Below are 13,844 nucleotides of genomic sequence, written 5' to 3' on the forward strand. Positions count from 1 at the left end.
GGGAGGTGACCAATCTGGATTTGAATCGGCTCTCTAGAGGAGGGGTAGTTGGGGTGAGAAATAGTCTTATGAGATTTTTTCTCATGCATTTGGAGTCTGGACCTAATTCATAGTATGGCACGTGGTAATTTATTTTTCTCCTTGTTTCATCATACATGATTTCCGTTGCCTTCACCATAAGTTTTATGTAATTTTTATCACATGTCATGCTATGAATTAGGTCTAGCCTCAAATATGAGATCATGTCTCATAGGAGTATTTTCCCTAGTTGGCGCATTGGCTGATGTAGTTTGAGCAGGCTCCCACCTTCCCATCTTAGATTTAAAATTGGTTATGCTGGGTTGGGTTGGTTCTTTCACCAGGGCCGTAGGTGGCAATTTAGGCTAAGGTATTGTTTGCAAGCCCAGTTTTAAGGCCAAAATCAATGTAGAATACAAGCTTGGGCTCGACCAAACTAATTTAAATAGGTTGTAAACCTAGTATAGTTACGGCAGGCCTTTCAGTCTGGAAAAAGAGAAATGACTCAATGGGCGGAAACTTACGAGAAAATTAGGCATGCTGGCTGCTCGATCTTCTTGTTCACGGGTAGAATTCAGTTTCCTTGCTTCTTAACGAGGGAGGTCATCAACACATCAGGCAAGTTTCATAACCTGGATTCAGTAGATGAACTTCCTAGCTAAAAGGTGAAGATGCGATGGTGGTTTGTAAACTGTTTATTATGAATGTCATGGTGGCTTGTGCGACTACTACATATGGGTGTGATATATGTGATTACCATGTGGTGCGACATATGTACGTGCCTTGGGTTGGATGTTATGGTTTACCTGTTTGTTGCTTTGCTTGTTTAAGATGGCACGACTAGCATTTCTTGTGGCTAGCCGAATTACAGGGAACTTCATAATGGGGGCGTCCATTGTCACAAGCGGTTGCAGCGATAGGCCATTAAATCATAGACGGAGCTTATCACTGATAAACCAACAGTGATAATCTATTGTAATTGATGGTTACTCTGACGCATAAAGGCAGAAACCGTCGGTAATAACAGTTTTGAACCGTCTGTGATATGTTGTCTAAGGTAGTGATTGAGGGGCTCTCAATTACATCTGTGTTCTTGGTTTCATTCTTGATTTTCTAATTATACTTGATTAGTACACTACGACATGTCGAATATTACAACAGTATAGACACTAAAACATGAAATCCAACAAAATCGGCACATGAACGCGAATGTTGACCATCTGAATGGCCGAAGATGGGATGACAATAGGCGGCTGGATTGCCAGACCAGCGTCGGCCGTGAGTTGTGGGCTAGGGAAGAAACAGATGAATTGTTTGGAAGGTGTTCAGGGAGAAGATTGCATTGCAATCCATGGTTGCGAAAGCATGAGGAGATCGAGTCGCAAAGAGATAGTGGAAGACATCCCAGGAACAGTTTGATACCAGGAACGGTCTGATACTATAAAACACGAGAGATAGATACAACCCACAGAATAGTTATACAAGTATACATGCACAACGGCTCCCTAACTTACGTCCTAACTAACCGTGATCTAGTGGCAAGAGTGTAGCCGAGAGACTAGGAACGTGAGTCCGTGGGAGGCTACGTTGTGCGTAACAAACGTGTACAGGCAATGGACTAATATATCGCTAACCCACACTTCGATATATTAGCAATCTCTGATGGATCTTAATGTCCGAAGCATTCCCCTTCCAAGCAGTTGGAAATTTGGAATAACCTCCCATTGCCCAAAGCCTAAAGAAGCACCAGCATGGCTGCAGATTGGAACTGCCTCCCATTTTTCATTTTACAGATCATTACCCACTATTGGAGCAAGAAAATGCTCACGGTTTTACTCTGATTACCACTTGAAGGCAGCAAGGACGGGTGAACAGAAGCTGTCCGTGCTCAAAATTTCAGGTAGAAACTAGATAACAAAAGCATTTCCCAACAACGCGTGGTGCCTATTCTTCAGACTCCAAGTAGACGATGTCCTATGATACATGAGCTAAAGTTTCTGTATATCCGTTTTAAAAGATTGCAGCGAAAACATACATAATAAACAGTTTATCCTAAATATTTCCGCTTGATGTGTATGACCAGTACTCTTTGACGAGCTCGCAGAAGAGAGATCCTTCAGTTTCCATGAGCTTCATAGGGCTATCATACTCCACCACTTTTCCTGGAAGTAAGTTGAACTCATTAGTATAGACAATGGAGGTATATGCTGCAATACTATCTTGAGACAGACTTTTTCATAATATAAAACAACTGGGCAGAAAAGAAGAAAAAGAAAGGTCAAGATAGTTCGATTCTGATATATTGTTTAATATGTGGCAGAATTGAAGTTAGTACATAAATCAGTGCAGAAAAGTAGTAATAAAGTGGGAAAGGATTGTTCACTTGTATCAACAATATATTTGGTTTCAGGTACAATCCCCATATTCCAGATCTCAATAAGCTAATTCATTAGACAGCAACTATAAGAGTATCACTATTTATAGCAAGTTCGCAAGAAGAAAAACACACCGTCACTCATTGCAAGCACCATAGTGCAGTCCATAACCGTTGGTATACGGTGTGCGACAGTGATAACAGTACAATCTTCGAATTCTGTCCTGATCGTTTTCTGAAGGATAGCATCAGTTGCGTTGTCAATAGATGCAGTGGCCTCATCGAGAACTAAGACACGACTTCTTCTTAAAAGTGCGCGACCCAAACAGAAGAGCTGCCTTTGGCCCATGCTCCAGTTCGAACCGTCTTCCACAACTATATGAAAAGATCTCAGTCAATACAGCAAACTGCAATCCTAGATATCATGCTATCAAAATAATATAACTCATAATTGTGTGTGCTTCAAATGGAAAACCCATAGTTTCTATAGAAGTCAAATATATATTTTTCCACTGAAAAAAGAAGATATTTTTACCACTCGGACCTCATCAAAATGGGCATTTGCCTATCAAGTCTTTTTTTTTAAAGAAACAGCAAGAGCTCTGCACATGCATTTTAAAGCAAGAGACAGGCAGCATGTGTGCTGTCACCCCTAGTCTGAATTCTGGATAGTTTGACAAATTTAGTGTCAGGACAAGTATTTTCTATTTGACAATGGAATGTCCATTTGTCGAGGATTCCAGAAACTAAATTATAGATGCAGCAATGTCCTCCTACCAAGTGAATCCAATCCCTGTTCCTTCTCCTGCACAGCTTCAAGAAGCTGACATTTGTCAAGAACCTGCATCAGAGTAGAAATGTGATTTCGTTGAAGTTTGAAATGTATACATGCCATAAAAAATAGAGACAACTTGTTACATTTGACATGCTCCTGATACAGTTTGTGGTCATTTTGATAAAGTTTTGAAATTGTTGGTCAGTAACTGAGCTGAATTTTCATTGTCGACAAAAAAGGAATGGCCCTCACTATTTCAACATTACATGAGGTTCATTCAATGTAACCCTTTTTCATGGTAAACTAATCTGCACTGAAACTATGTTATCGTTCATTTCTTTACTAATACAGTAGGCAGCTCTCCTACCCATCTGCTTCCAAAAATAAACAAAAGACTGAACAGGTTGAGAAAAATATCATGAAAATAACTGTATATATTATAGACATCTTACCTCCCATATTTGTTGATCTGAGAATTGCCCAAGAGGGTCTAGATTATATCTTATGGTACCCTGAAAGAGTGTCGGATCTTGTGGAATGATACCCAAGCGTGAACGCAGGTCATGTAAGCCTATTGTGGTGATGTCTACAGAGTCTATAATTATTTTCCCTCCAGCTGGCTCCACAAGACGAAACAATGCACCAATTAACGTTGTCTTCCCACTTCCTGTCCGACCAACTATACCAATCCTATCACCACCTTCAAACGTACAAGTGATTCCATGTAGTACAAGGGGAGAATCTTGCCTATACCTAATCTGTTGAATGAAAATCAATCACAATAATTTGTTAGAATTCATGAAGGGTTCAGCCATGCAAGGAATACATGTAAATATTTATCTTTGATTACCTTCAAATCTCTGAGCTCCACCCTGCCAACTTGGGGCCAGTCTGGTGCTGGTCGGTTTTCTTCAATAACTTCTGCTTCACTTTGTATGTCCATGTACTGATTCACCCTTTCCACGGAGATAATTTGATTTGCAAGGTTGCATTGTTTTTCAATAGAGGAAACAAAGGACACATTTAGGGATAGACCATAGGACAATGCCATTCCTACAAAACCTGCGCAAGCATGAACGGAAGTATTTAGTGTGTCAGATGGGAATGTTCATTTCTTCATAACATGAATAATATCAAATGCCCGTGTTTTTGTTTTTACCACCATGCCATGCATTCATCTCATTTTTGACATTTTGTACCCTCTGGTTCCATATGTCACTGAGACGAGGCCGCAGAAAATACAAATGGCAAAAATAAGGTTTCATCAGGCTTAGTAGGCAGAAAAAAAAAATCCTATATAAAACAGTCACTAAAATGCACGTCCATAAAAGATAACAATGTTTACATAAAATCATCGTAACAGGTAGCTTCAAAAATGTATTGCATTCCATCTTCACCGGATATCTCCTGCCCAGCTGTCTAGTAATGAATGTAATTTTTACCAGTAGTTCAGCATGATAAAGTATAAGACCATCCCTGACCATATTTCCTTCATTTCATTGCCTTCCCAATTCCTCTCCCCTCACATTCTCTTTATCTTCTCTCATCTCCAACAGCTTCCTTTCGAAGAGATTCGTAAGGTAAAAGAGAGATAATTCCATCTTGAAATGAATGACCTTGGGAATCTCTTCATGACAAGAACTGTGAAGGGAAACCGTTGGAGCGCTGAAAGAAAGGAAAATTCCTTCGTAAAAGGATTCTAGGCCCTGACGGAAATCGGTTGGAGATGGTCTGAAAAGACCTTAACTTTTTCATGTCTCGATTTCAGGAGGTTATGAAAGCAAAGAAATATGTTCTTTAAATGCATCTAACAATTTGTTGCAAATCAAATGCAAGAATTAAAGGTCATAGAGTTCGCAAGCTATGTTTAACTTTGCCCAATATCTAAAACGATTTAGGCATGATACTTGCAACTACTGTAGGCTACGCACCAGGGCTCAAAGTTCCAGTAGGAAGAAGAGCCATGACAAAGGCGGAAAATGAAAGAACCGCAGCAATCATTGTCTCCAAGCGTAGAATCAGCCATTCAGTTGCTGCAAAATTATAAAAGTATGGACCGGCATTCTTGTCAACAAGCTCCGAATTTTTAGCAAAGAAACGATCTTCTTCATTGAAGGCCCTTATTGTCATAGCCCCCGTAATCGATTCACCTAAGTGATTAGCCAGAGCAGATTTTGTAGTGCCATTGATCCGCATCAACTCCTTGGCCGAGGCTAGATAGTACCTCTGCATGATCAAACATAACAGATCTCATTCAACAGGAACTTTGAGTGGAAAACAGTAGACTGTTTTATTAGAGATAACCTCTCGTGTACAGATAGCTAGAGATATATATTCTTGTTTAAGTTTGCTAACCACCTGATTGTACTCAATCTCGGTTTGTTGTATCTCAACCGAATATCGTTGGCTGCCCCTGTACACAGCACAGCACCTTGCCATAGCAATATAAATTGCACGACCAGGCCACGTTGTGCCTTGCGGTGCTTGCCCTACAACTCCTCTCGTTCGTTGCTTTGTTTCATGTTTCACCCCAGAATATATCAATTGGCAAATGAACTAACCCACGAAATTGAAGTGTAACCAACAGAGCAGTCTAAATTACCTGCAACCTGATTGCGAGAACTATCATTGGCACCGAGACAAACAGAACTTGCCATGTAACAACAGCTAATACCCCCAGATTGCTATAAGCATTTAAGCTGGCACTAATGCTAAACATGACGGCGAATGGAACATCAAGGTCAACAATACTCAAATCTGAAGAAACCTGCATGAAAAAATAACAAGTTAATACATCGATAGAAAATCTCCAAATTTGAAATGAAAATTTGGTTTATCATATTCTTTTACTTTCCAGTTTGTTTAAGAATTCTTACCCGGCTAAGTACCCTTCCTAGAGGAGTAGAATCAAAAAAGGACATTGGTGCACGGAACAACGAGTTTAGTAATTGGGAAAATAAGGATCTTGATGTCTGGATACCAAGAACAACGGCTGATAAAGATCTAGATAGTATAAAGAACACTGAGCAAACTCCAATAGCGATGTACACAGAAATCAACTTCAGTATGCTAACACTAGGATTCTGGACATTAGCAGCCATCCATGAATTCTGCGATATTTGCGCGGATATGAAAATTATGTGGGAAATAACACAAAGAAAGGCGTACAAGAAGCCCTTTTTCTGGCACAGGTAGAGCATATAAGGCTTGAGTCCTGTATCCCCCATTTCTCTTTCCTCTCGCTTGATCAGTTGGTCAGCTGGTGATGGCTTCACAGGTTCTCTATATCTGCTTCCATGAATATCATCTCTCTCCTTGGTCGATATTTCCTTTGCTCTGTGGGGTGGCACGTTGTTAAGATCTGAAATACCAATAGTATCTTTATGGGCACTTACAAGGCTCTGAAATTCTTCACAATATGCCAATAGATCTTGATAAGGTGCAGATCGAATAATCTCCCCATCGGACATTAACTGCCAAAATCCAGCAATAGTTTTAGATGACATCAAAATATCAGTGTCTAAAATAAATATAAATCGTGGAGAGACCGATATCATTGCATAGCAGTTTTGTCCTAAGTTAGCAGCAGGTGCTGTGACCACATCTAAATATCTAATCAGAATATCATTCAACTATCAGTTTCTTTCTGTAGAAGGTTGAACCACTAAAATCAGAATTTGAGATAACAGGGGCAAAATAAGTCCTGAAAGAGAATGTTTCTTGAGGGGGGCCATATAGCAATCAAGAGGGTAAAAACTAACCAGAATGCAATCAAATACGGGTAGAAAGTCCACTTGGTGGGTCACCAAAAGAACAGTCTTGTCTGATAGAGCTTCCATGACATATTCCTGTCAAACAAAAAAAAATTGTTTTTAAAACAGTTCATAATCAATAATATTGCATTTCCTTACTGTTGTGTGGTACATACATTGAAGAGACTTGTTGCTGTGTGGGCATCAACAGCACTGAAAGGGTCATCAAGAAGATAGATGTCTGCATTTTGGTATAATGCACGAGCAAGCTGAACACGCTGCTTCTGACCACCACTAAGATTTACCCCTCTCTCCCCAATTTGAGTATGGTCTCCATATGGCAACATTTCAAGGTCCTTGACCAAAGAGCATTTCACAAGTGTTTCTTGGTATCTTTGCTTGTCCATCGAAGATCCAAAGAGAATATTAGCTTGAACAGTTCCTGTTTGGATCCATGCATTCTGAGAAACATATGCTATCTTCCCACAAACTTGGATCTGAAGATTTAACAAAGATTAATCAATGGATATTAAGATCTCACAAGGACCTAATTAGCATACTTCATGCTAGCAACTATTATCTCCCAAAAATATTGTATGATCATAGTTAAAATAGCACTACATCTACCCGATTCTACCAACTCCAGTAATTTATTATCAACGATCACTTGTGTATTTATTTTAATTGTAAATTTTACTTTTTATTACTTCATGTCTATTATAATTTGCATAAATAAAACATGATCTTTCATTTGCCCTACATATTTTTCATAGAAGTTCTAGAGTAATTTAAAAAAATGCACTAATGTTAAAATACATGGAGGATTTAAGAAACATTTATTGTGTAGAATCAAATAGAATATTAGATTTTATATCAATCCCATGATCTCCAGTCATGTTGAAGAATCTAAAATCTATTCAAGATTGTGATCATGACAACCTTGATTATCAAGCAAAATAATCATAACTTTGCAGAACTTAACATGATGCAGTTGTCCACACACTGTATTTTGAGAAAGAAATTAGCAGCCAAGGATCTCAGTTAAGCATAACAATATTGTATTGCGCAATTATTAGGCAGTAAACTTTGAATATGGCCATTTTTACTTGCAATTGAGTGGTAAAGGTTATAAATATAAAAAAAGTTGCAATCTAGTATGAAACGAACTCAATCAAAGTGCAATTTTTTGGGGGAAGTACATCATAACCTCACAAGTAGACAGCTCTATGATTTTTTTTCTTTTTTGTTTCATAAATTTGAAGGTTAAAGAAAAGCATACCGTGCCTTCAGTTTTCAAGAGCTCTCCAAGTACTGCAGCCAAAAGTGTTGACTTTCCCGATCCTACCTCGCCACAGATTGCAACCTTCTCTCCTGTTCTGATCACCAAATTTATATTCTTTAGAACTGGTTTTGATGTGTTCTCATCCCATGAGAAACTGCAGGAGTTTATCACTATTGGATACTCAGTTCCCACATGGTATTTCTTCCTAACTTGTTCGTTAAGCTCAGGCGCATCAAGAAACTTTGCTATCCTAGTGAAAGCAACTTTAGCTTGTATCACAACTCCAATTACATCTGGTATCTGCCTAATTGGAGTTTGAACAAGGCGCAGAGTTGCCACAAAGGTAAAGACGTTGCTAGCATCAAGAGGAGTTTTCAAAAGATAGCATGCCAGGAAGGTTGCAGCCGAAACCAAAACAGGTGATGACCAAAACAGGAAACTGTTGTATGCTCTCCTAAGCTGGAATGCTAACAACCACTTGTATTCTATCTCCCTTAACCCCTCGATGACCTTCTTGAAATGAGTTTCCCATGCATAAAGCTTTAAGACCTTCATATGAATTAAGGACTCGGACATGGCCTTCAGTCTCACATCTTGTGCTTCCATAAGTTTACTCTGAAATTTGTGTTGCAGTTTGGCCAGTGGAGCATTGCAAAGTACAGTGATAATGATGACAAACAGTGATGCAATCATAGCAAGTCCAACTGCACTATATAGAATTGCCAGAGCAATGCAAAGCTGGACACTTGTCGTCCATGTTTGATGGAACCAGTATGGGAATTCCCCAATCCTGTAGGCGTCTACAGTGACATAGTTCATGATCTGTCCAGAAGAATGCTTTATTTTTGCTGAGTTTGATAGCTTCTGTTGTTTCTTATAGACAGCAGCTGATAGAAATGACCTCACCTGGAGTCCTAACCTTCGAGTGCGGAGATACCACTGCCTCTGCGACAAAGATTCACAACATTTGCAAAAGAACATTGCTGCAGCCAACAAATAGCCTTCATATTTAAAGGCCCCTTTCCCAAGCGAAACATTGATGAATGCCTTCAGAAGCACCGGACCTGAAGATAACGTGAGCACCTTGAGCAATGCAAAGAAACCTGAGACCATGATCTCACTCTTGTGACAAGAAACGATAGTCCAAAAGACTGACGGAGTGCCATGTGGCTGTAACTGCTTCTTGCTGTTCAGCTTCTCCAAGAACATCAAGTACTGGTGATATGTTCGATCTGTGGCACCTAAAAGTGGCATGTCTTTCTCCTCAAGGGGCTTCTCATAACCCATCTTCATCAGAGGGTTCAGCCACCAAAATGACATCACGCTGAAAAACCCAGCTTGAGCAAAAGGGGTTACATGACTCTTAGAATCAGTCGTACCCTCAACAGTCTCGTTGTTGAGGAGATTATATAAAGCATTTTCGATTCCTTCATAACCATCATCCTTAATGTGCCATATTCCATAAACAAGGAGTAGTAGTACGCCTGGTAGGAATAGAACATCTAAAGAAGCCTTCATGGTGATCACCTTATCTGTGAGCATGTAAACAACTGCGGAGCAACATATGTATGCGCCATATATGGTCAATAGAACCGACCAAAATCGGACAAATGCCACTCCAAGTAAACGTGCTCTGATGCTGAAAGCGAAGCTGATAAGGATCAAACTGAATCCTTGAGATAAGGTTACTAACCACCAATGTGGTAGGTAAACAAAAGCATCATGATTGAAGCTACTCCCGAGCATCCACAATCCAAGGCCAAGATAAACCAGACCCAAGCAGCCATCGAACACTACAGCAGCCAAATGTAGAGGTGAATTGAGTATGACAAGCTGTCGTGTGGATGCTCCCCTCTTTGGAATTCTGACTAGCAATTGGAGTGCAAATACGATGATGAGCAGTGCGGCAATGCCAACCACCAGCAGATGATTCATGCAAGTGGAAGAGTTGAATATTTCCTTCAGTGAGCATGAGACTACAGCTTGCTTGGAGCAAATTGGGTTCCCGCACAAGTTCATCATCCAAAAACCTAAAATATCATTAGAAAGAATTGGAACGAAATTTCCAGTTTGGGAGTTCTTACAAAACTCACCATGTAAAATGTGAAATGAGAAATGAGAAGAGGACTAACTTGTGAGGGAACCCATGTATCCAATCTTTGTTGCACCGTCGCTTCAGTCAGGTCCCCTTTATTTTAAGCCTTACTGCCACAATGAACAGGAATCTAATCAGGGCAAACAATAGATAAAAGGATCTCAAATTCATGAAAAGATTATAGGTGATGGCAGAAATTCGGAGGCACACCAGTGAGATGAGGCATAGATTGCAGACATAAATATCGGGAAAAAGCCCATTTTTCGTCCCCAAACTTTTCGCTTTTAATTTTCGTCCTTCATATGCAATACCAGATAGGACTCAATCCCCCATCTATTAGAACCAGGTACAACTAGTCCCTTGACCTGTTAGACTATGATTTCGATCCACGTGGCATCTAGGTAGGCTCAGAGGTGTCATCCACGCCTGACGCTCCTTCATGTCCAGCAAAGGAAGCGAAGGCGAAGAGCTCCAGCTCCCCAAGAAACTGTACCCGTCCCCTTACGTTGCAGCCGGGGCCCAGCCTGCGCTCGAGCCCTCTCCAGTGGTGTCCACGGGCAAAGCGCTCACCGCAGGGGGGAATCGGAAGGAGAAAGGTGCGTCAGTTGTGGGCATCGACATGACTGTGTTCGCTCGGGCGCTTGGTCGAACACTTGGCGGGCGGCCGCTGATGTCGCGCGCAAGCTGTTCCCACGTAGGGGCAATGGAAGCTGCCAAGGTGAAGGGAACTCAAGGGTGAAGCGTGAAGGGGATGAGAAGGTACATTCGAAGGGGACAAGGACCTCCTCCACTACTAGCACTTCTAGCGAGCAGAGAGGATGCTCTACGATTAGTCGAAGCATGAGGCGGCGACTCGTGTTGATTACCTGGAAGCACACTGTGGACAAGTGGATCCTCCCTGCTCCTGATTCCTGGAACACCCCGGCTCCACGGCATCCCGGGAGCAGCTCGCGGCGGCAGGGTGCCTCGGAGCGGATGCGCGATGGCGTGGGAGCGGCGGCGAGAGCACATGGCTGGTGCCACGGCGCACGGGCGGCTAGGAAAGGAGTGATTTGGGAAGAGGGAATGGGCATTTCTCGGCCAAGTCACAAGTCATCACCACCTCTCATTTCAACACACGTCCTAGTCTGGTTTCGAGACTACGTTCGGAAATCACCTAAAATTACTCGCGGTACCACGTTCGGACTTCGGACATGATCTGCTCTGGTTTCGAGGGACGAGGTTCTTCTTCTACCCGGTTTTGCGGTCGAGGGATTAAAATTAAACCGCGTAAAGAGTTAACGATTAAAACTACGTCGTTTCCTAAGTACCAAGAAATTAAACTAACTCAACACAACTGCAACTTTCGTCTTGATCAACTAGCACGACAAGAAAAGAAAAGACCAGATGCGTGTGCGCAAGTGATTATCAAGTTACCTCATAAAGAAACTAATAGACCAGATGCGAAAGATCGCAAGGAACGCCGCCTCCCTCCGCTGCTTCTCCTCTCAGTGTAGCACCGTACTCTCCTCTCGAGTGTTGTCACTGGAGCAGCTGGAATGCATTATAGGAGCAGGAGGTGCGGCGTTCGGCCCGGCCGATGCTTCCGTCAGTGCTCGCGTCGTCGCGCCCGGCACTACGCGGACGCCGACGCTGTGCGTGCGCTCGCCCGATGCCGACGTGCCGTGGCCGCATCTTGCTTCTCCTATCCAACCCCCGGGCGCCGAATTGCGTGGTTCAGCCGGGTTTGGCAGGATCTGCCACTTTGTCTATCCTCAGCCCAACCTGGGACCGCATATTTATTTTACTGGATAATACATAGATGCTCTTGGGGCCTAGGAGGCTACGGGGCCTACGAGGCAGGATCCATTCTTAGGACTTTGTTATTGGAGTGTGGGCCCGTTCGCAAACAGCAGCAATCTGAAAACATGGTCTACGACATCTTTCCGAAAACGGCCAATAAAACCACCGCCGCCGCCACCACGAGTCATAGGGCACACGTAGTCCCTCTCTTCTCGTTGCACGGGCGGAATAGCACAATGTTACAAAGTTTAGGTCTGGCTAGGAGTACATGTGGTTTCGAACATATATGAGCAGCTCAAAAGAGTGCCCGTTAGCTCCTTGTCCTACTCTAACCACTCCGGCTAACCCTGGCCCCATGGATGGAGTCCGCGCCCTCTCCCTAGTATTGACAGCGAACAACGTAACCCCGGGTTTTGGAAGATTGGATCTCAAGTGCTAGTACATCTACTCCTCGGTCATGCATGTAAGCAATAGCGTGTATCATGGATTGAATACGACAGTAACAGTACACCTACGCAACTAATTTTATTATAGCCTAATTACATCCGGATACGATTAGCAATACAGATCTTGTCTTTGTTCCTAGTGACGTGTGCATTGGTGAATATTATAGGCGAGAGCTTCCCAAGATGAAAGGTACCAGATGTTAGAGTACACATGGCCCGCAAAAGGAACTAATAGCAAATCTTGGAATTTTTTATTTTAATATTATATTATGTACGGATATTACAGAAATAGTATCGAAAACTAGAAAAGTTCAAAAGTAATACCTATTCGCCGTACCGTATGGTGAAATATTATTTTCGCAGTACCGTACGACGAAAATTGCTGATATGACGCCAACGGCAACACAGGGGTGCATGGCTACAGTTACAAGGCAGTTTTCATCATACGGTTTGGCGAAAATTAGTCGTCGCCAAACCGTACGGTGAAAAATAAATATCGCAAAACGGGAGACTAAAAAATCAAAAAATCCCGCAGTGTGGACCCTCCCTCCTGCGTGAGGCCGTGAGCCCTATCTCCTGCGTCGTAATGGCCAAAAGTTTTTGTTCTGTCGATGAAATTTTGTATCATTTTTTTTCGATTGAACTTATTTCTAAAATGGAATGGAAAGATGTAAAATAAATCGTAGAATTGCTTGTCCGACAATGAGAGGTAGGTGATAGATATTACATTGTAGGTTACAGTAGTAGTTGTAAAGCATAAGTTGTATAGAACCCGGTACAAAGGCTACATAAGTTGATGAACATTACATGTGACATGGGGTTTTTCGTTGTAGTGCGAATAGACCCTAACCATAAAAGAGTTGTCGACAACAAACATTGGCATGTACAGTATGCCTAAAGAGTAACCTAACAGCGTGCCGCTGCTAAACTAAACATGCCTAAGGGAATAGAAATAGGTCGGGTACAATAGATGTTATCTATTGAGTGCATCTAGGATATTTGCCATTTCTTTGGGCATCAGGTCTCACTGCCTTAGTGCGACAGGCCCTCTCCCGCTTCCTTTCCCTCTCTGCTTCGCTTGCTTGAGCTGCGGCACGCTCCTTCATGGCGTTCCTGATGCGCTCATCCTCCTGCCGTTTCATCCATAGTTCATCATGATGTCGCTCGTACTCTTGGCGTTGGTAAGCTTCCCTCCTCCACAGCATCTCTATGTCCACCCACCGCTTCTGATCCTCATTTTGCTCCATATCGAGCCATTGCCTGAAGTCGTAGAGAGGTGGAGGAGACTGGACAAAAGAAACAAGAGGAGGGATTAGTAAG

The 13,844-nt window shown here is 42.1% G+C and overlaps 1 protein-coding gene across 6 annotated transcripts; it reads right to left on the bottom strand.

Moving 5' to 3' along the window:
* Positions 1 to 1,778: 1,778 nt before the first annotated feature.
* LOC133884666 (ABC transporter C family member 10-like) lies at positions 1,779 to 11,980 on the bottom strand. Of its 6 annotated transcripts, none has more exons than XM_062324165.1 (14): positions 11,713 to 11,961; positions 10,334 to 10,406; positions 8,199 to 10,231; positions 7,096 to 7,416; positions 6,929 to 7,015; positions 6,044 to 6,640; positions 5,770 to 5,934; positions 5,472 to 5,678; positions 5,099 to 5,393; positions 4,018 to 4,229; positions 3,620 to 3,925; positions 3,170 to 3,233; positions 2,528 to 2,767; positions 1,779 to 2,180 (listed from the first exon to the last, which is right to left on the bottom strand). In XM_062324165.1, exons 2-14 carry the CDS (start codon positions 10,347 to 10,349, stop codon positions 2,071 to 2,073), a joined length of 4,653 nt encoding a protein of 1,550 aa, XP_062180149.1. In that variant the 5' UTR covers positions 10,350 to 10,406; positions 11,713 to 11,961; the 3' UTR covers positions 1,779 to 2,070. The 6 variants fall into 6 exon arrangements, with proteins under 6 accessions (XP_062180149.1, XP_062180151.1, XP_062180150.1 ...); XM_062324167.1 differs by having other exon boundaries at positions 5,526 to 5,678; positions 11,713 to 11,960; XM_062324166.1 differs by lacking the exon at positions 11,713 to 11,961 and adding an exon at positions 11,163 to 11,405.
* Between the last annotated feature and the right edge of the window lie 1,864 nt (positions 11,981 to 13,844).

This window comes from Phragmites australis, chromosome 11 (genome assembly GCF_958298935.1).
Source record: "Phragmites australis chromosome 11, lpPhrAust1.1, whole genome shotgun sequence".
NCBI classification, from domain to species: domain Eukaryota; kingdom Viridiplantae; phylum Streptophyta; class Magnoliopsida; order Poales; family Poaceae; genus Phragmites; species Phragmites australis.

Bases quoted from the DNA above. Each gene is read 5' to 3' on its own strand.
- LOC133884666 (XM_062324165.1), bottom strand. The intron at 7,417-8,198 runs GTATGCTTTTCT...TTAAATCTTCAG, and splicing joins TCTTGAAAACTGAAGGCACG to ATCCAAGTTTGTGGGAAGAT. The intron at 7,016-7,095 runs GTATGTACCACA...TTTGTTTGACAG, and splicing joins CAGCAACAAGTCTCTTCAAT to GAATATGTCATGGAAGCTCT.